This window comes from Protobothrops mucrosquamatus, unplaced genomic scaffold (assembly GCF_001527695.2).
Source record: "Protobothrops mucrosquamatus isolate PMUCROS unplaced genomic scaffold, P.Mucros_1.0 scaffold665, whole genome shotgun sequence".
Taxonomy (NCBI): domain Eukaryota; kingdom Metazoa; phylum Chordata; class Lepidosauria; order Squamata; family Viperidae; genus Protobothrops; species Protobothrops mucrosquamatus.
This window is the reverse complement of record NW_015386953.1, coordinates 371,017-393,383: the sequence shown is the minus strand read 5'-3', so window position 1 is coordinate 393,383 and position 22,367 is coordinate 371,017. Positions and strand designations below refer to the sequence as shown.

Below are 22,367 nucleotides of genomic sequence, written 5' to 3'. Positions count from 1 at the left end.
ACCACAACCATTGAAAGGAAAGCTAGTGATTAATTGGTACAATGAGACTTCTCTCAGGCAGCAGTATGTTAGAAAAAGAAAGTGCCAGTCATGTTACAGAGATACCATGAGTATTTAGTTGATCTGCCTTGGAAGTGGGGATAGTTCAAGCTTGGCTTATATATTTGTATAAAGTATTTAATCTGTAAGACTCCAGGTGAAGTTTTAGACAGAGGTTTGTCCTCTGAGCTTGCTGCTTGGCTCCTGGACATTTCGTTACCAAACTAGGTAATATCTTCAGCAGGGTTTTTTTTGGGTGAAGTCTCTTGTTTGTTAATATAGGTCCTGGGTGGTCGGTTGGTCTTATGACTAGTTGATTCACAGGACTGGATCAGAAGGCTGGATCACAATGAACAAGACAATTCACCCCCCAAACTCCCACTGAAGATATTACCTAGTTTGGTAACAAAACATCTGGGAGCTAAGCAGCAAGCTTGGCCTAAATCAACAACCCAAGCTACAAATATTCTCTACAATTTCTAACTCTGGGTTAGCAGGTTTAAAAAAGAAGAATGGAGTAGTTTATATATTAATCCAGAATTAAAACCGAAATTATTGTTGATAGGTGAACATGGTAAATATGTTGAAGTTGAAATGCAAAGGATTAAATTTATAATTGTCAGTTTCTATGTTTCAAATGAATATAAAACAAAGTTTTTAAATCATCTCATGGATTAAAGGTCTATGTTTTCATATGAGGATTGATGTATCATGAGGGATTGGGGGACTGGAATGGAGTCAGTCCTCCACAACTTGGGAAAACTAAATTAAGTTTAACCAAGGCAAATTACCAAAATCTGTCCTGATGGATTCTTGAAGACAGAGATACTGACAGATGCAACTATTAACACATCAGCAATTATCTATGCTAACTATGCTAACTGTGAGAGAAATAGAGACAAAACTGAAATATGTGAATGAGAAGAATTCTGAATTTGCAAATAAATCTGAGAAATGGTTGGCTGAGAAAGAGAAAGATATGATAGTGAAAATTCAAGAATAAAATAAGGCATTAGTGGACAACGCAAGTATATAGAAAACTGATTTTGACTATTATTTTAATTTGTATAAAACACAAGTTATTTCCTCAGGAAAAAATTGAGGAATGGCTTAAAAGATAAAATTTACCAAAACTTTAAAAATCCCAGAGACATTGTGAATAGTCTTATATCTACAATGGGATATTTTGGATACCTTGGAAGCTATAAAAATATTTTACAGGTGATATCGCACTGCTTGGTGAAACAAAGGGGTGCTTGCAAGAAATGGCCATCAGTTTAGATAATGAGGCCAATAAATTGGCTTACATATAAATTTTGAGAAGACCAAGTTCATGAAAGTTGGAAGTGCTCAGAATAATATACCTGTAACAGTCCATGGCCAGGCTGTAGAAGAAATCCAACAATTTACTTATGTTGACAGCATTATATCTATTGATGTAGGTACAGATAAGGATATTAAGTATCAAATTGGAATGGTAGCGGTCATGTTTCAACACATGCACCCAATTTGGTCTATGCCAGCCATAAATATTATCACAAAGATAAAACTCTTCAAGAGTATTGTTGTATGAACTGCAATATATATTCAACCAAGATGATTAAATGGTTAAATGTTTTCCAACAATGCTGCTTGAGAAGAATCCTCTGCATCTCATATCATGACCACATCACTAACAAAGAGTTACTACACAGTTCAGATTTAGAACACTTATCAAGAACTGTGAATGAATGTCAAATGCGACTTGTTGGCCATATCTTACATACTGTATGTCTAAAGACTGGCATCCCAAAATTGCATTCCGTTGGATACCTTATGGAGAAAGAGGAACAGAGGCTGGCCTCAGAAAACGTGATGCAAATACTTAAGAAAGATTTTAAGATTCTGAATATCCCTTGGGACGATGCTCAAGATGCTGTAAATGATCAAAATCATTGGAAAACACTTGCTGCCCAATGTGCTCTGCCCAGGACATGATAATGATGATATGATGATGATGATGATGATGATGCCTGCTCAGGCATTAAACTCTATACCATTTCAGGCAAATGGCTGACCAATCTCTTCTTAAACACTTCCAGTTTTGGAGCATTCACAGCTTCTGGAGGCAGGTTGTTCCACTGATTAATTGTTCTAACTGTTAGGAAATTTCTCCTTAGTTTTAGGTTGATTCTCTCTTTGGTTAGTTTCCATCCATTGCTTCTTGTCTTGCCTTCAGGTGCTTTGGAGAATAGCTTGACCCCCTCTTCTTTGTGGCAGCCCCTGAGATATTGGAACACTGCTATCATGTCACCCCTAGTCCTTCTCTTCTTTAGACTAGATATACCCAATTCCAGCAACCGTTCCTTATATGTTTTAGCCCCTGATCATGTTTGTTGCTCTTGTCTGCACTCTTTCTAGAGTCTCAACATCTTTTTTACATCGTAGTGACCAAAACTGGATGCAGTATTCCATTATAAAGTGGTATTAACACTTCATGTGATCTTGATTCTATCCCTCTGTTAATGTAGCCTAGAACCGTGTTGGCTTTTTTGGCAGCTGCAGCACACTGTTGGCTCATATTTAAGTGATTGTCCACTCGGACTCCAAGCTCCCTGTCACAGTTACTTCTATTGAGTCAGGTACCACCTATATTGCACCTGTGCATTTGGTTTTTCTTGCCTAAATGTAGAACTTTACTTTTTTCACTATTAAATTTCATTTTGTTAAATAGCGTCCAATGTTCAAGTCTGTCAAGATCCTTCTGTATCTTATGCCTATCTTCTGGGGTGTTGGCTATTCCTGCTAGCTTGGTGTTGTCTGCAAATTTGATGAGTTCCCCATCTATCCCTCCATCCAAATCATTGATGAAAATTTTGAAAAGTACTGGGCCTAAAACAGAGCCTTGGGGTTCCTTATTGCATACTTCCCTCAATGTAGATGCAGTTCCATTGAGGACTACACATTGAGTGAGGTTGGTCAGCAAGTTACGACTCCATCTGGTGGTGATGCTGTCTAACCCACATTTTTCTATCTTATCAGGTAGTAGGTTGTAGTCTACTTTATCAAATGCCTTACTGAAATCCAAGTAAATTATATCCACAGCATTCCTCTGGTCCACTAATTTTGTCACCTTGTCAAAGAATGCAATAAGATTTGTCTGGCATGATCTGTTTCTGACAAACCCATGTTGGCTTTTGGTTATGACTTTGTTTGTTTCTAGGTGTTCACTGATTCATTGCTTGATTACCTTTTCCAGAATCTTCCTAGGTATTGAGGTCAGGCTGATAGGTCTGTAGTTTCCTGGATCTGTTTTTTCCCCCTTTTTTGAAGATGGGAACTACATCAGCTCTTTTCCAGTCCTTTTGTAGTTCCCCAGTGCTCCAGGATCTTTGAAAGATATAGTTCAGTCGTTCTGAGATCACATCTGCATTAGATGCATTAGACAAGATGAGAATATAATGGGCCTAAAAATTAAAAATGAGACCTTTAAATTGAAAGCTTTTGCTGATTATTTGGTTTTGATCTTACTGAACAACCTGAAAGGGATTGAATCTTTAATGATGAAATAGATTTTTTTCTTTGATGAAAAAATGGAAAGATTTTGGCATATTAACAGGTTTTAAATGGAAAACAAAGTTGTTGGTTAAAGTATGACTACACAAAATTAGTCATATTCTGATGAAGAAATCTCTTTCAAAACTGAGAAAAAGTTAAATATTTGGTTGTTACTTTGTCTAATGTGAATTGTTCAAAGTTGTTTCAAAATAACTATGTTAAAGAATAGAATGGAGTTAAAAAGGATAGGCTGATATGGAAAGCATTGTCATTCTGTGCCAAACATCCGAATTTTGATCACTTGATCACTCATCTGATTTGAATTAACCACTGCCTGTCCAGTAAAACTCACTGATGCCAAGGATATCTATATTTGCTCTAATATTTCTCTTTTTGCAATTTTGAGTTTCCCAAAGGGTATGCTTCTAACATTCCATGTTCCAATTTGATATAACTTTTGTACAGCATGGTCAACCTCTTTCATCATGGGCACCATCAATTGTTGGGCTTCCTGAAAACTTTCCTCCAACAACATCATAAAATCCCTGACTACTAAAAGCTAGCCCTTGCTCTTTCAAATAGCTTTCAGGCTATCATCCAGCCAGGAGGGTCCACTGTTGGTATCCATATCTGAGTCGTGTTGAGTTATTGCCATAAAGTGTTCTGGTGAGATTTTTTTACAGGGTAGTTCACCATTGCTTTCCCTAACCCTCACCATTTATCTGGGTTTGGGGGACAGCATATGGCTGATGAATCAACCATATTGCTGGGTGGAACAACTAATTAGGAATAATAATAACCCCTCCAGGTAGCAATTCTATCATATACAATATGCAGCTGTTATTTGTGGTGAATCTGGATGCATTTCCTTGTGACAATGACACAACATTTTTCTTCAGTAGTCAGGCCCTGTTTATTTATTTCCTAAACACTGTTTTCATTATGAACAATTATCCTAAATTTGAGTTAATTGTATGGGTTCACTACCATTTTTCTAGCGAAGAGCTACAGGATAAACAATGGATAATTAACTGATTTTAGAAATTGGAATGGCACCCGCATTCAGGATAGCATCAAAATGTGCCAGCTAGGATTGTATTGAAATACTCCTACTTTTATGGAGTACAAGAAAGAAAGAAAGAAATATTAATTCTTATCTTTTATATACACTTGCCCATTCCATATGATTGGCATTTTAGTCTTACTTTGATCTTCTTAGATTTGTCTTTCTGAAGATGCACTTCACTTGTAAAAAGCTATTCTGCTTCTCTGTTTTGTTGTAGGTTCTGTCTCAATGCTTTAGCCTCTAGACAACTGAAGACACTAAAGGGACACGTTATCTATTATTATTATTATTTTACAATGTTCATTCCAGGGTGAAGACTTTACATTCTTCACACTCATCTCCATATGTGCAGCAATGAAGATCAATTTCAGCAATGGAAGTTTGTGTCTTACTTGGACCCTTTAATAAACACAAACAGCAATTTTTATAAATGCTATATTACCCTTTTAAGGGTGTCTTTGAGTGATCAAAACTGTGGAGTTATTTGTAAATACATGCTGACATGTTTTCTCTTCCTTTGGACTAAATATGTTCTTACTAAGCTAGTTATCAGCTTGTGGAAAGATTACATTATTTAAAAATTTTGTTCATGAATGTTTTCTTGCTAGTTGTATCTTTGTTTTGTCTCAAGGGCACAGACTGCTTTGCACAGTAGGCTAATAAAATGTATGGTGACAACAAGCCAATTATGCTGGATCCACCAACTGAATCATGATTTAACACTAATGTAGGTGGTTAGTTAGCACGGAATGAGTTAGGCCAGAATATTGTTTTGATATCAGAAATATGAAGAGCTTAAGGAGTTGACCATTTAAGGCTACAAGAAATTTGACACCACATTAGTTCTCCAAGAAGCTTTATGTTAACATGGCGATCAATCATATTGTCCATATATCAGAAATTAAATAGTTTAATAGGCTATCAAATGTTATACATCCAGTGGCAAAATACATTTGTAAAATCTCATAATCAAAATAGAATGTCATGCAATGGATCCAAAGTGATGCAGAGTTGCATTAATGGTTTTCGTTTCCGAATAGGTTGATATGCTGCTTCAAAAGATGTGGATGTAAGGCCTGGATAATGCAATATTGGAGCCCTGTAATAAAACACAAGTTATCTTATAAAGTGGTATTGATCTAATGCATTATGATACTCATACTTCTATTCTGGAACGAACTACCCCCCGAGATCCGGACGATTCCGGATCTCTTAACCTTCCGCCGCGCCCTCAAGACATGGCTTTTTCAACAAGCGGGCCTGACCTAGGGTGAGTTTTAAATAGGGATAATTTTTAACAATTTTAAAGTTTCAGGGGATTTTTAAGGATAATTTTAATTGATCGGCCTGTTTAAATATTCCTTTTTAATTCGGCTTTTAATTATTGTATTTGTATTGTAGTTTTTACGAGGCTGTTAGCCGCCCTGAGTCCCATGAGGAGAAGGGCGGGGTATAAATTAAATTATAAATAAATAAATAAATAAATTCTGTAGGAAGAATGGGATTGGGATCAGAAATGTTGCCACCAAAATGTGAAACATCTGATATGAAGCATCAGGTTTGCTAAATGAAACACAAATCCATTTTCAATTGCTAAAAGAATGTGCAATATCATTTTGTTATACAATTCAATTAATAAACCACTCTTTAGCTAATACCTTGTTGTCTTTTACAATTATACTGAAATAATATTAAATACTATGGATATTAGTTATTATAACTTTACCTAAAATGTTTGTAACACACATAAGTGATGCTTGGGAAGTTTGACTACTCTATAGTTTTTTTTATTTCCTGGATTAATTTGTGCACTAGATGGCAGCTATTCTAAAATAACTTAAAGTCATTAAGCTTAAGTCATTAAGTGACTTAAATTATTCTTTTAATATGGGGGTACAGTAAAATATAAGCAAAACAGCATTGTTTAAGATGTGTATGTCAGGATACACTTTTTAAAAATAAAGCAACTTTTATAAATTTATTTATTTGGTCTACAATTCTTCCTCTCATGTGAACCCAAACTTTCACCAGAACACTTCCTCTGAAAATAAATTAATTAATGCAGTAATGCATGCAATAGATTGATGAACCCATGCAAAACTGAGACAGATCTTGAATGAACTGATCCATACATCCTTACCAGACACTATCATTTTACCTATTCCCACAGCACATCCTTACTCTTACTGAGGGGCTTCCCTTTCTTCTCATTTAAGATGGGTGATTAAATGCCACAAAGCTTTCTCATGCAAAAATAAAGCACAAAAAGAAATCAAAGAAAACAAGTATATATTCCTACACAAAAAAATAGACATCAGAAATGTTAAGATAAAGTATATTTTAAGAGCAGACACCCTCTAATCATATGGTAATACAACTTCAGCAAAACAAATCAATAAATCTGAGTAGCTGATAAGACCTTACATTATGTTTAGTTTAACAAAACAGTAAGACTTCAAGCCTAGAAATATGCAATTGAATATACGCTGAGTAGATTATGAATGCATTGGATTGACCCTGCTCCACCCTCACCCTGCCCGCTCTCAGGGCCATCCATGGCCTGCCACAGATCGCCCAGGCGGCCCTGCAGCAGCATGGTGGCCATGTGTTTGGCTGCGCTGCTCTGCCCAGGCCGCACCCGGGCGTGACTCTCCTCCAGGGGGTTGCTGATGAGAGGGCTGCAGGGGGAGGCGGGGCTGGGGTGACAGCATGTGTGCCCACAGAGAGGGCTCCGAGTGCCACCTCTGGCACCCGTGCCATAGGTTCGCCACCACTGATGTAGGGTTTCCTGCCTGAACAGGGGGTTGGATTCGATGACCTCCAAGGTCCCTTCCAACTTTTTTATTATTATTATTATTATTATTATTATTATTATTATTATTATTATTATTATTATTATTATTATTATTATTATTATTATTTTAATATTAGAAAGGAATACACATAGTACATTCTCTTATATTTATCATTTTTGTGTTATTCTGTATACAATATCACAATACTTCCCAGGTTGTGGAAATATAACTTTGAAATTAATTGCAACCATACAATACAAAAAATATTAACATTAAAATTTCCAGCCTAAACCATTAGCATAAAGGAATGCTATCACATTCTTACTTCTCTGCCTTTATTGTTCTGGTGGCCCTGTTTAAAATTATTCATTCCTTGCTGGGAGGCTTATCAGGATCATCTGCCACCTGTTCTCTGTGATTATTTTGGTAACAGAGTCACTCAAAGTTGCTAAAATCTTGACTCGCCATAGGTAGTCTCAATAGTGATGTCTGGGCAATGTTCTGCATCCATTTCTGGCATTCATTCCAACTTGTGGACTTTGAAAAAGTGGATAGTATGCTCTGCCATTTAAAAGAAGAGAATTTGGCAGCTCATGCCCTTATATAATATTGCCCTGTAATTTACCTGGGGCTGTTTTAGAAGTTGCAACTGATGCAGACTTGCATGCTCATAGGTGAGACTCATCACAGTCAATTATTTTCTATAGCCACTGCATTGGTTATCAGTAGGTCTCCTACTTAAATGTTTGCCTTTTAAAGCCTTAAATACATCGGCTCCTAGCTTTCATGGAGAGCTGCCTTCTCCAAGTAGAAACTTTGTCCGGTATAAACATCCTGAATGAAAAAACTACAGATTCTTACTGCAGAAGAGGTGAGGTTGATGGGGATATGGAAGGATGTTTTTCATTGGTGATCTGGCATAAAATAGCCTCCATCTCAGAAATAATCTTGGTTCTCTTTGAAAAAGCAATTATTCCATTGATCCTTTGGAAGTTGATAGGCTCTGCCTGCCTAATTATTGAATTATGATCTTTGAATTCTGGCAGTATATAAATATAAATGCAATAAATACATATAAAGTTCTTCGAGGCAGGTTAAGAAAAGGATAGGTGATATGTTGATTTCCACTTTAAGATCATTAAGGCAAATTGTTGCCATTGTTTTTTCATACTGTATATCAATTGTAGTAAGTTTACTACAATTTACTACTAGTAAGCAGTGTCTGTTCCTTGGTTGAGCAACGCCTTAATTATTGCTTGCTGGAATACTGAGTCAAACACCTTTTTGTAGTCAATGAAAGCCATGCACAGAGGCATGGTATATTCGTTGTGCCTTTCAATGACCTGCAGGACAACCTGGATGTGATCCATTGTGCTATAGCCACTTCTGAACCCTGCCTGCTCCTTTGGCTGTGCATTATTTAATGTTCTCAATATTCTTGGCGTAAAGAGCCATGGAAAAATATGTGCTCGGCATTACAGGACAAGATAGAAAGACCTGCACATGGATTAGAGAACAAATGAAAGTATACGATATCATCTAGAGCAGTGGTTCTCAACCTTTTTAATGCCACGACCCCAACCGGTCGTAAGTCGAAGACTAAACCGGTCGTAAGCCGAGGACTACCCAACCGGTCGTAAGTCGAGGACTTTCCCTGCCCAGGAGCGCCACGCATGCGTGGTTCCGCCCCCTGCGCCGGCCGAGGCGTAGCTGGCAAGCGGCAGAGACGGAGCAGGCTGGCCCAGCCCAAGGGAGGTAAGGCACCCGCCGGAAAAGGGGAAAAAATGGCGGACAAAAAAAATGGCGGACAAATAAAATGGTGGACAGCCTTGCTTGTCGACCCCCATGAAATGGTCGATCGACCCCAAATGGGGTCCCGACCCACAGGTTGAGAACCACTGATCTAGAGAGTAAAAGAATTAAAAAGGAAATGGTCATATAGCAAGAAGAACTGATAGCAGATGGACCAAGGTAGTCAGAATCCCACTTGATAAAAAGCGCCTACAAAGAGTTCTAAAGCAAGATGGATTGACGACATCAGCAAATATTGTGGGCCCAACTGACAAAAGAAAGTTCAGGACCATATTGGTTGGAAGCATACAGAAGAGGCCTTCATTCTGCAGTGGATAGACAATGGCTAAAATGATAACATATAAATATAAAAAAATGCATATCTGGTTAATTGTAATTTTGTTTTTTTTAAATGCCAGTTTCAAACAAAATGTGATTAGCAGCAAAAGCTGCCCCTCCCATGTTTTGTTTATTAAGAAGTTCCAATAAGTAAAAATTTGCTACAGATGACTGCCACTAAGAGAAAAGAAGAGTGCAATGCACTGGGAATGTTCTTGCATAACTTATTTTATTAAATTTTCTTAACATTTTGATGCCTATTGGTATTTTTCCCCGTCACATTTCTTATAGTGTTATATAGTTGGAAATATTTTTGTTAAAATGTATCACAATTGTGATTTATGCAAAGTAATCCATTAATTGTATAATCTAGAAATTGAATCTAGCATTTAGATTATTTCTGAGCAAGTTCCATCTTGTTGAGTCTCTTGTAATCTCTTGGGTCTGCTAAGGGATTCATGGTGCCTTTTCTTTTAGGTGAGTTTTTCTTAACATTACATATCTATAGCACATGTTCAGATTTCAACCTTTTCAACTTTCAGAATCCCAGTGTTGTTTGTACCCAATATAACTTATAGCTGATACGTTTCAATTTGGGGAAAAGTTCAGGATGCAGTTTTACTTAAATAACAGTAAGAAAAACATATGTACTGATATCTTATTTATGTAGTCTACTTTCCCAGGGATGTTGGAACTCCAAAGATAAATGTTAGGTAAATGTAAATACATTAAATAAATCCCCTTGTGTTGTGCCAGAATGAATTGAGTAGTTTTATAGCAATTGCCATATATAATGCTCCATATGAAATGACTGTAATATATTACTAATGCTATAATATGTGTTTATATGGAAATATCTGCCAGTCATAAATGTGCCATCATATAAATGTAACAATCGATAAATTACTCTGTTCTAATTATATAATATTTATAAAAACTGGGCAAATATGTATCAGTCAAAGTGATAATGTAGTTAATATTACTATATACCAGAGGGATTGAATTAAGGAATGAAACAAGTAATTAAAAAACTGCTCTAATATATAAAACAGAAAAAAGAATATAAAATTAGGAAAAAACGTGCATAAAACATCCTTTTCCCAATATATTGTATTAAATATAACTCTGCTTAATTTTCAGTAAAAAAATATTAGCCCTTGACAGTATGAAAATGTCATTCAGCTCATCTGTTACATCCATTAAGGCCCTGCTTATAAATGGAAAGCAGGCACATTCTGAGATCCTAAATCTGGAATAGCCCTATTTTTCCAATATTGAACATGAACTTATTTGCTGTGCCTCAGATTTGATAAAGTTAGATTTCTTCATAGAAATGAGTTTGAAATGTTGAGCATGTAATTAAAAAACATAACCATCTCCTTAACTTGTAATGATTTTTGTATTGTTTTATTAACAATCTAATGTTAATATGGAAGATTAATTTGACCATATCATATGAATACATATCCCCTCATCCATTTTTTGTTCCTAATATTATGAAGTAAGTTATGCTTCTCTGGCTGAAACTAGTCTGTAAAATGCCTTGCTAATTAGTTTATCTAAGTCAGGGGTGTCAAACTGCCAGCCTGCAGGCTAGACGCGTCATCGGGAAACCACGCCCACTCCATTGCTGGCAATGGCGAAAAAGCTCCAATACGTTGCGTGATGTCACGTGATGTCGCAAGTTTGACATGTCTGCTCTAAGTGTTCTTATATTTTAAGATAATACTGGACTGTCAAAGAAAAAAAACCCTCAAGAAGTTTGCTTATTTACTGGTTTTATTTATCACCTCAGCTGACTGTGATTGTAAGTGATGTACAATATCCAACCTGATAAAACAATATAGTAACAACATATAATAACACAAAATGCTGATCAGGGGAAAAAAACATTCCAGAACTGGTGACTCCTCACTGATTCATCCTTAAGCCATTGTAGCTTGATTTTTACATGTTTCTATAAGGGTGCACTAGGAGAGCTACACTTTATTGAGTACAGGTGGCTCCAAAAGACACCCCTTCCTGTTCCATAAGACCATGACTGTATTTTGAAACAGGCCTTACAAGAACACCAACAATCTAACTTCATTTTAAGTTGATAGGCGCAAATCTGAAAATTATATCATTATTGTTGTCATCTCAAAAGTGCTTTTTTCAAAAGACAACTTTTCCTTGAGAAAGAAGAACAGTTGTGGTGCTAGTGATGGTGGGAGGGATGTAGGATAGATTCTGACTGGATGGTGGAGAGGGGATGGAAGGATTGTATTTCTTTGCAGTCATCTGATCCATTAGCACTCTCTGTGAGAGCTCTTGAGACCACTTGAGGGTTTATCTTTCCCCTCAGGGTGCAATTGGTTGTGGAATCTTCTTGGCATTGTTGCAAGAGCTGTGTTGTAGACTGGAGAGAGGTGGGGTCTTACCCCTCTCCCTCATTTGAAAGAGGGCTGCTCAGTGTTAACATAAATGGCCTCTTTTACTCATCTTTCAAATCAAAATGTGGACTTTGTTATCTTCAAAAGAGTGGCCTTTGTCTTTCAAACAGCTGAATCTTGTCCTGATGGGTTTCATCTCCTAGGTTGTGCCAGGTTCTTGTTTCACCAATGTACAGATCTGCACATGTCTCACTGCATTGTATTGCACATGTCACATTGCTCAGTTCTTGTCTGGGTGTTTTATCCTTGGGGTGGACAAGCTTATGTTTTACTATATTCTTGGGTTTGAAGTATACATGTATGTTGTGTTGGTTGAAAAATTCTCCTGAGCTTTTCAAATATTCCTGCAATGTTTAGAATGACAATGTTGCCACATTTATTGTTCTCTTCTTTGTCTATAATGGAGGAGCTCTTGCCAGAACTTTTTCTGGATTTGATGAAGGCCCATTTAGGATAACCACAAGTTCTGAGGGATTCCTTGACATGTTTTAGTTATTTTTCTTTTCCTTCTTTACTGGTTGGCAAACTTTCAGTCAGGGGTGTAGGGTTTTGATCACTCCCATTTTGTGCCCCAGTGGGTTGTAAGAATCAAAATGTAAATACTGATCTCTGTGTGGGAGCTTTCTGTAACTTTCAATATTAAGGCTTCTGTCTTCCTTAATGTGCACTGCACAGTCTAGAAAAGCCAGACTGTTTTCTTTAACATCTTTCTGTGTGAACTTGCCAGCTGATAAAGGAAGATGCACAGTTATCTTGTACACAGCTGACTACAATGCCAAGATGGACACTTTTCTGAAGGACAGTACTACATATGCTCCTGCAGTTTAACAATGTAATTTGGGCAGACTACAGAGCAGTGTTTCTCAACCTTGACAGCTTTAAAATGTGTGGACTTTAACTCCTAGAATTCCCAGCCCGCATGAGTTGAAGTCCAGTGAGACTATAAAAAGTTTGGGTACATAGGGTCTGTACTCAGAAGTTAATCATTTTAATTGAAGTTAGTAGATCTTGTAGCCAAACAGTGGCTTCTTTCCCAGGGTATGATCCCAGTATTTTAGGATGAAAAATCGTTAAGACTCAGATTGAGCCTGATGTCAGGTAATTACAGGGATATATTCACAGATTGTATTTGCAACAGTATAAAAGTTGTTCGTCATTGCCATCTTCTAGAAGGAACACAAATATGTGATTGTATTTCAGTGTGCACTTACTTTGAAATCTGTTCTGCTAAAGCCAGGTCTATGGGATTTAACATAAAAAAGGGCATTTACCAAGATGGAAATACTGATTCACTAAAATAATATGTAAAACTTTTAGATTGTAAAATATCTGCTGACAAAGTAAAGATTTGCATAAACAGCAAACACCAGTACTTATGTGATAATAAAACAGTAAAAAGCATTGATGTCTGTGTTTTTCTATCCCATCCTTCCACCAGAACAATATTGTAAATCCTTAGCCCAGAATTAAAGCTCATTCTTTTAAGGAACGTTTGAGTAAACATGCTATGGATTCTTTTAACACAGTGTTTTTCAATCTTAGCAACTTTAAGATGTGTGGATTTTAATTCCCAGAATTCCCTAGTATGCTGACTGGTGAATTTTAGGAGCTGAAGTCCACACATCTTAAAGTCAACAAAGTTGAGAAACACTGTTTCTGACAGTAGCCAAATAAGACCTCAAATATATATTTTAATTATTAGGGGCTAGTGTCATAGTGCTTTATTATGTACTAGCTGTACCCGGCCACGCGTTGCTGTGGCTCAGTCTGGTTAAATGGAAAAGAAAGAAAAGAGAAAGCGCATGTTTGTGTTGCTTTTATGTCCAACAGATGGCGCTGTTTTTCAAAAAAAGCATGTTTTTACCTGTCACAGGTATGACATCTATATAATATAGGTATATAAAAACATGCGCATATTCGAATGTAACGTTGTGTCAAAATTTCAAAGCAATCGGTGAAGAACTTTCGGAGATTTAAGATTTTGAACAAACGAACATTTACATTTTTATTTATATAGATTATTCAAAATGTGTAGGTATTAACATGTATGACTAGCACTGATGATGTTACCTAGTTAGGGTAATGAAACATCTGCAAGTAAACAAGTAAGCTCAGAGAGCACAAACGACCCCTCATATTAACATATATGTTAGCAGGTCAAAGTTATTTTTAGAATACTTTTCAACTGCATTGAATGGAATGCTTATTTGCGAAAAATAAGGCAAAGCATTTTTATTGGGATACAAACCTTCAGCATCTATGCTGATTGTTAGAATTATTAATCTTTTCTCTGAACATTCATAATTTGAGTAGGGGAAGTGATTATCTGATACATAAAACCACAATAGTTTCTGTTTCTTATTAACTTCTCTACAAGTTATATCACAGCTGATGTGTTATCTTATTCATGATTATTCATGAATTCAGCGCATGAATAAAATTTAGTGTGCAGGTGCTTATTGATTTTATTGCTTATTTCAGGATTGAAACCGTTGATGTCAGGATTTTAATTTTTAATCCATGATTCGTGATAAGATTAAGACTTACTAATCCTAAAATGATTGCTGATTCAAAATGATATACCAGTTACAGAATATGGAAAAGCCAATGTGCTAAATTGCTTAAAGTAAAAGACTAACACTCAGGAGATTCAATTCAAGGCTACCCTTAGCCACGAACAGTTGCTATCTCTCAGCGAGTTCAATAATTTTCATTTAATTATATTTCAGACTTAGATCACAGATTCTTGGAACTGAAGCAGTTTCAATGTACTGTAAGATGTTTCCCCCCCTTTTTTTGGCTGTTGGTTTTTTTTTTTAAATCTCACAGGTAGATTATTTTCACAAGTATATGGAATAGTATGTTCTAATATCTTTGTTTATATTTCATAAATACTGAGAAAATGTCTTTAAATTTTCAGCAAGTTGTGGCAGCAATAAATGCAGGAGTCAATCCTAAAGGAAATATGCCAAATCAAGTCAGTCACTGGGATTTGGGAAGTTCTTTCTTCTTTGCGGGGACTGTTATTACCACCATAGGTAGGACACAATTTATTATTCTATTTGAACATTGATGACCCAAATTAAATTTAGCTAAAGTATATGTTTATATATTCTTATTTGGGAACTTTTGTCTTTTTTAATTGTCCTGTTTTAAGTAAGGAAATGTTGGTTAAGTATTTACAAACCAAGTATAAATAATCAAAAACTTTTAAGTGCAAGGTTTAGGTTATTTTTAGTTTAGATTTTTCTTAATGGAAGCCTTGGTTTTTAGTTTGATTTTGTTTGTTTAGCAATGACTGCCTTAATTTCATACACTTATTCTCATATATTTTAATTGAGGACTTTGTAAAGTTAATCTAGTTGGAAAATTTATTTAAATGTTAAACATGTAAATATAATGAGCATCAATATAAATATAAATCACCTGGTGTTTTATTAGGTATTGCGTGATTTGCATAGTTTATGAACAACATTCTTTATACTGTATGGTACACATATTTTAATGCAGGTACTACATGAATAGCTGCACCATGCCAAACTGAATGCTATAAATGCATTATATTATTTAAATATCTTATTGTCTGACATCAGTATGCCATCATAGGCATCATTTACTTTTCTCTCACACATAAACTTACTTAATGAGAGTCAGATGATATCGGGTGGTAGATCCCATCCCATCTTTTTCACTATGAAAGTGTGTTCCACACATTATCTTTGGTCAGAGTAGAACGGCTAAGAGGATCGTCTTCCTCTTTCTCCAATCTAAGATTATCTGAGAAAGATTAGGAAATGTAAGATTGGGCCAGTCATGCCTCCAATTCTTATCACATTTTGCCTTCCAGAGGACTTTGGATTGAGCAGCAAAATAAGAATGGCATGGAACTTATATATACAGAAATTAGTATCTGTGTGAGAAACTATCATATTGTAGAAATGTATGGGAAAGTGGTTAAAAAGAGATATTCTGCTAACTGTGTCAAAATGTGTATAAATACTGTTGAAATTTTATCATATTACTTTGTTGCATAGGGAGAATTCAGCAAGTTTTAATTGTTCTGTGATCAGCCTGTAAGAAACAACCTTTCTCAGTCTGTGCACCTCAGATAGCTTGTACTACAACTGACACAATTATGACAAAATTGAAGGACATTAGGTTGAGAAAAGTTGCCGTAGACATTTTTAATTTGTCTTGATTGAGAAGTTCATAAATTTAAGAATGCCTATCATTATTTTGAATAACCCTAAACTTCCTTTCTAAAAAAAAGTCTCAATAAATTTAATAAACAAGCATTTGTAACCACCCCACCAAAAAAGAAAAGAAATGTATGTAAGCCAACTATTGGAAAGAGGAATTTTTTTTATTGTAAATGGCACTGATTCTTTTTCTTCTATACTAATTCATTTCTGAACTAGAATAAATATTTGCTTAACCAAAGCGATGTATCAAAATGATTTTAAAAACAACCATCAAACAAAATACACTTGTTTGAAATATTAAAACAAAGTGTTCAACTTTACATGTCAGAGAATTTCAAAACTGTACATTGATGTTGTTTTAGAGTGCTACCATTGATGACTGGCATTTACTACTGGCATTTGGTTTTGACTGTGCAGTTCTGTGAATTCAGTCATTCTACTGTTTTCTGTAGAATTATTTTTGAAGATTATATTTTGCTGAGCCTACAATATATACTGTATTATTAAATTTATTTGCTGCCCATCTCACCATAAGGCAACTCTGGCAAGCTTGCAATATTAAAAGGGATGCAATCATAACCATAGGACTACAAAATTATGATTAAAAGAATACAAAATTATGATTAAAAATGGGAGGACAGCAAGCAAGATGCCCAGGGGGCGAGGTGGGATCTATTAGTCCATCAACCACCTCCAACATGGTACTCCCCCTCACCTCTTGGGGCCTCAGACCAACTGGCAGAGCCTGATCTTTAGGCTCTTATGGAAGGTCAATACTCTACACTAGTGTCTCTCAGCTTTAGCAATTTTAAGATCTGCGGACTTGAACTCTCAGAATTTCCCAGCCAGGATGGCTGACTGGGAAATTCTGGGTGTCAAAGTTTACCTTAAAGTTGCCAAGGTTGAGAATCACAGCTTTATATATGGACACCTCATGTCAAAAATGCAATCAGACTGACTGACATGACAGAGATGAAAAATCTTCCTTTCAGAAACCAGTCTTTGTGATTCTTTACATTAAAGTCAATACATTACTATTTTATTCCCACATGATCTGTCCTATTCATTCTCTAATAAATATTTTCTGTGAACAACATGAAAGATGGATACATGTCTGGTCATAATATTTTTCAGGTGGCTGTTCCATGTACCTGCAGCCATAGAAATTGCTGTATATAAAAAAGAAGTGTATATGGCCAAGAAGTGGGGGAAAGTCATATTGAATTCTAAGTTACAAGGGAGCAGAATATCAGATAAAATGTCATGAAAAATATTTTTATTTCACTTAAACAATATTGACAGTCATTTAAAAATAAATGTTATTTTATATTCTCCTTCATGGTATCCTCTTTATATAATTTACTCATCTCACAGTACCTTGTGATTCTGCTCTGTGTGGATGATGGAGTCCCTGGTCAAAAATTTCTGGAAGGTACAAAGATTAGGGGGAAAATGGTATAACCTTCCTGACAGTTAGAACAATTAACCAGTGGAACAACCTGCCTCCAGAAGTGGTGAATGCTCCAACCCTGGAAGTTTTTAAGAAGAGACTGGACAGCCATTTGTCTGAAATGGTATAGGGGGTTGGACTAGATGACCTCCAAGGTCCCTTCCAACTTTACTATTATTATTATTATTATTATTATTATTATTATTATTATTATTATTATTATTATTATTATTATTATTATTATCATCATCATCATCATCATCATCATCATCATCATCATCATCATCATCATCATCATCCTTGGCTTGCCTAATCCATTTTTATATTCCATTGTCACTTATGGCGAGCACCAGTTGCTTTGAATATGACATGAATAGCCTTTGGTATTTTATGAAATACTATTTGTTTAAGACTGCTCCTGCTTCTGTTCAAGGGGAGCAACTGACCTATACAAATATCAAAATCTCCTGCATTCTTTTGGTGTCATATTATAATGTCAAGCAAAACTGCTTTATTTTCTGAAAGTGAAAAGACAGCAAGTACTGACTTTCTGAAAATATGCCATATTTGATGGTAGGCTTGAGCTAGCACTTAGCAGACTAAAGTAAATCCTTGTAGATTCACATTTGTGATTAAGGTCTTGGTCTCTGAGCTCGAACAAAATTTTTATTGTAAATAATGTTTCTTTCTCCAGTGTATGTCCCCTGCAGGCATAAGCCTTTGCTTCTGAAGTCGGAACATTTTCTATCTTGTTACTGTATGTAGTTTATTGATTCAGCTGAACAATGGGGAATTGTACTATTAACTCTGTTATTGCTGACAGAATTTTATTATAACCAGAGAAGTCTGTGTTGAAATGTTCTTTTCAGCTAGACATTAACTATGTAATATATAGTCTCTCCCTGTTCCATGGAGGCCTGTGTAGGAATAACAAAGTTTAACCATGCATGTTGCATGAAAAGAAAAAGTATGTCAAACCTAACACCCAGTGAAATATGATTATACACGTTTACTGGATACATATTGTACAATTTTATTAGTTATATTGTTTTCCTCTTTCAGTGATATGCAGTTGTTTTTTTGTTAACATTAATAATTTTATCCCTTTTTAATCTTTTAACAAATATTTTAAAAAATTAAATAACTTAAGCAGTTATGAGCAGGTTCAAGCTATTTGTCCTGAAATGCTGTTTCTAATCTCTGAAAATAATTCCTGTTATCAACAGTAAGGGCAAAAAAAGTGAGCTGGAAATAGGGCAGCCTTGCTCCTTATCTTGAGCCAGAGTGTCAGTCTTAGGCAGCAATTGATAAGTAAAAGGCAAGAAGGGGCAAAAAAAAGTGCACTTAATTCTCCTAATCTGGCTAGTCAGAAGAGTCCATGCTCCTGGCTAGTTAAAGCAGAGGCCCCCAACCTTTTGGGCACCAGGGACAGGTTCTGTGGAGAAAGATTTTTCCGTGACCAGAGGGGGCGTGGTTTCATGTACTACTTACATCCAGCAGATGGGGCTTCACTTGTTTCTGCGGCCCGGTTGCTGGCATGCCACGGCCCGGTGCCGGTCTATGGTTGGGGACCCCTGAGTTAAAGGATTTCCAAGTATTCTTCTGTTCTAAAGAGGTCTGAGATCTGTTTTGCAAATCTGAGGAACTGCAGAATCAAATTACTGTATCCAAAGAGAAAAACACAAAATGGCTCTAACAACTCACTCCTGAACTTCTTGAAACCAGGACAAGGATTTGCTTCCAGGAGTTGGAATATTGTCTTGTCGTGCTGCTAGCAATGTCCAGCAAAAATATGTGGCATTTGTTAACTTGCTGGGTAACTTTACAAAGGCAAAATTCTACCCCCCTACAGCTTGAATAGTTAAAAGGAGTTTAGGATTGTAGATAGCTGGAGTTCACTGGGTTGGTGAGAATTAGCAGCAGCAAAGACTAGCTATTGTGACATTTTCTGCCAGTGATGAAACAAAATTGTTTACTATCTCTGCTTGCAAATAGCAGGCTTGCATTATGCTTGAGGTCTGACAAGAGTCTTTACTGTAAGAAGGAAACTTACCCTGATGAGTAGAGTGAATAAATTTGTATTAATCCATGAGAAATAAAGTCTGGTTAGGAACAATGCCACCAAATTTAACTGCTTTCATTTTACTACTTTCAGTGGGAGAATAAATTATCTGCTTTATCCTCCCATTAAAATAAATAGGGCTAATATTGATTTTATTTTGGCTGGAATGCCTAGTTTAATGAAAAGAAGGACTAGGGATGGCATGATAGCATGCTTCTAATATCTAAGAGGCTGCCATAAAAAAGCGGGGGTCACCTATTTTCCAAAGCACCTGAAGGCAGGACAATGGACGGAAACTAATCTAGCAGAGTTCCAACCTAGAAATAAGGATAAATTTCTGGATAGTTACAACAATTAATCAGTAGAACAGCTTGCCTTCAGAAGTTGTGGGTGCTTCATCACTGGAGCTTTTAAGAAGAGATTGGACAGTCATGAGTAGGGGATTGGACTAGAAGATCTCTAAGGTCCCTTCCAATTATGTTATTCTGTATTCTAATTTCACTTGTAAGAAATGCCAATGGTGTTGTGCACTGCTTATTTCCAGGAAAGTGCCTGATTTAATTTCACGTATAATTATTTTAATAAAAGCAGTAGTCCTAAAAGCTTTTTATATGAAAGAAAAAGTTGGCATACACACATTTAATAATAAATACCAAGCTAATTTCAGATGAAGCTGTGGAGACAAGCCTTCATTTTTACTAGGATCATTACAGCTATGAAGTAATTCTGCATTTTCCAGACTCTCTCCTTCACATAAGGCTTATGAGTTGAATTTTATTTTTTTAGAAGCAAAGTTTCCCCATTTTTAGAATATTTGTCAAAAAGTGAATAATGTATTCTTGGCTACTAACATAAGTTTGTTTGTTTTTTGCATGTATGCAATTACATATCTAGTACATCCAGAAGTTTGAAAGCATAATAAATTTGCTATCAAAAAGTGTACTAATTTGAGGGCTCCAAAAGAAAATAAAGCAGAAATTTGTTGAAATAGCAGCTGATTGCTCCCCATTGTGTCCTTCTATTTGCTTTGTATTTTGTATTTTACTATAATTCAATATATAAGAGAAACAGTAGCTGAAAGATTTTTTTCAGAAGACACGAACAGGCTACATACTATGAGTTTGGTAGCACAAGTCGATTGATAGTATTAATGAGTGAATGACCAGGACTTGTCTTGATTTTCATTACTACAGGAGATTGCAAGTCAAAATCTCATGTTTTGTTTTGTAGTTTCCCTGAATATATTTATCAGTATATTATTTTAAGATGAAAATAATATAGAAATTCAGATAATAGATTTTAGAGGAAAAAGACAGCCTTTCTCAGCCTGTGCACCTCAGAGAGCTTGTACTGCAACTGCCACAGTTGTGACAAAACTGAAGGACATTAGGTTGAAAAAAGTTGCCATAGACAGTTTAAACGTATCTTGATTGAGAAATTCATAAATTTAAGAATGCCTATCATTATTTTCAATAACTCTAATCTGCCTTTCTAAAAAAAGTGTATCAATATCTTTAATAAACAAGCATTTGTAACCACCCCACTAAAAAATAAAAGAAATGTATATAACTTATGAGTAGTCTCCCTTTTTCAAATCCGAGCGTTAATGGGAGTTTCTACTCCATTATTTTTTTTATAATAAAAGAATGAACCTGTGGCCTTCAAATATCCTCATCCTTAGCTGCTAAACTTTAGTATCACAATAACTATAAAAAGCAGAAATGTTCAGTTATAATTGGGAGACTGTAGATAAAATGGAAATCTGAAGCTAATGTGATGCAGGTTTCCTTTGAAACTGATGTAGCACCACCCCCTTGGGACCGCTTAAGTCCAGGCCCTCCCAAACTCCCCTCCAAGTGGCTACCAGCCCAAAGAGGTCTCTCACATTGGTGCCTCTGCCTAACAGGGCCTGTAACATGGTGGTATTCAGTCACGAACGGCAGCCACGCACATGGGGCGGTGATGGTCGTTCTCTCTTGATGGTGACTCACTTGGGATGATGATAGTTGATCTCAGGCAATAAGAGCTTACAGGGAAGATAGTAGTCACTCTCTAATGACAACAACTTGCCCAGAATGTTGTTAATCAGCCTCTGTTGACGGCAACTTGCCTAGAATGATGGTGGTCAGTCTCTGGTACAGCAACATGCCTAAAGCAATGGTAGCCAGTCTTTGGTGGCAACAACTTGCCCAGAATGATGGCGGTTAGTCTCTGGTGACAGCAACTTGCCTAAAGCAATGGCAGCCACTCTCTGGTGGCAACAACTTGCCCAGGACGATATTAATCCATCTTTGATGACAACAACTTGCCCAGAATGATGGCAACCAATCTCTGGTGCTAGCAGAGGCCTCTCTTGTCCGCTCTCCTCATCCCTCTCTGACCTCACTCCATGTAATCCCTTTTTATCTCCCCCAGCTGATCCTTACCTCCCACTAAAATACGTATGTCAAACTATTCCCTAACTCTCCCTCTGCCTAACTTACTCCAATGAGGGAAAGGAATTAAAACTCTCCAAACTAGCCTCTGTTCCTTTTTTCGTCTGGCCTGCCCTCAAGGAAAGAGAAAGAAACAATAAAACTTCACCTTGTCCCTCCCTCCCCCTCCCTCCCCCCTCTCTCTCCCTGGCCTGCTTAAAGTAACCAGCTTCAACCAGC

The 22,367-nt window shown here is 36.3% G+C and overlaps 1 protein-coding gene across 1 annotated transcript in view; it reads left to right on the top strand.

The window, feature by feature from the left end:
- Positions 1-22,367, top strand: part of KCNK2 (potassium two pore domain channel subfamily K member 2) — a 74,372-nt gene that overhangs the window by 6,448 nt on the left and 45,557 nt on the right. Inside the window, exon 2 of the mRNA XM_015818023.1 lies at positions 14,920-15,037. Within this exon, the coding sequence (XP_015673509.1) occupies positions 14,920-15,037 (118 nt within the window). The remainder of the gene's footprint in view (positions 1-14,919; positions 15,038-22,367) is intronic.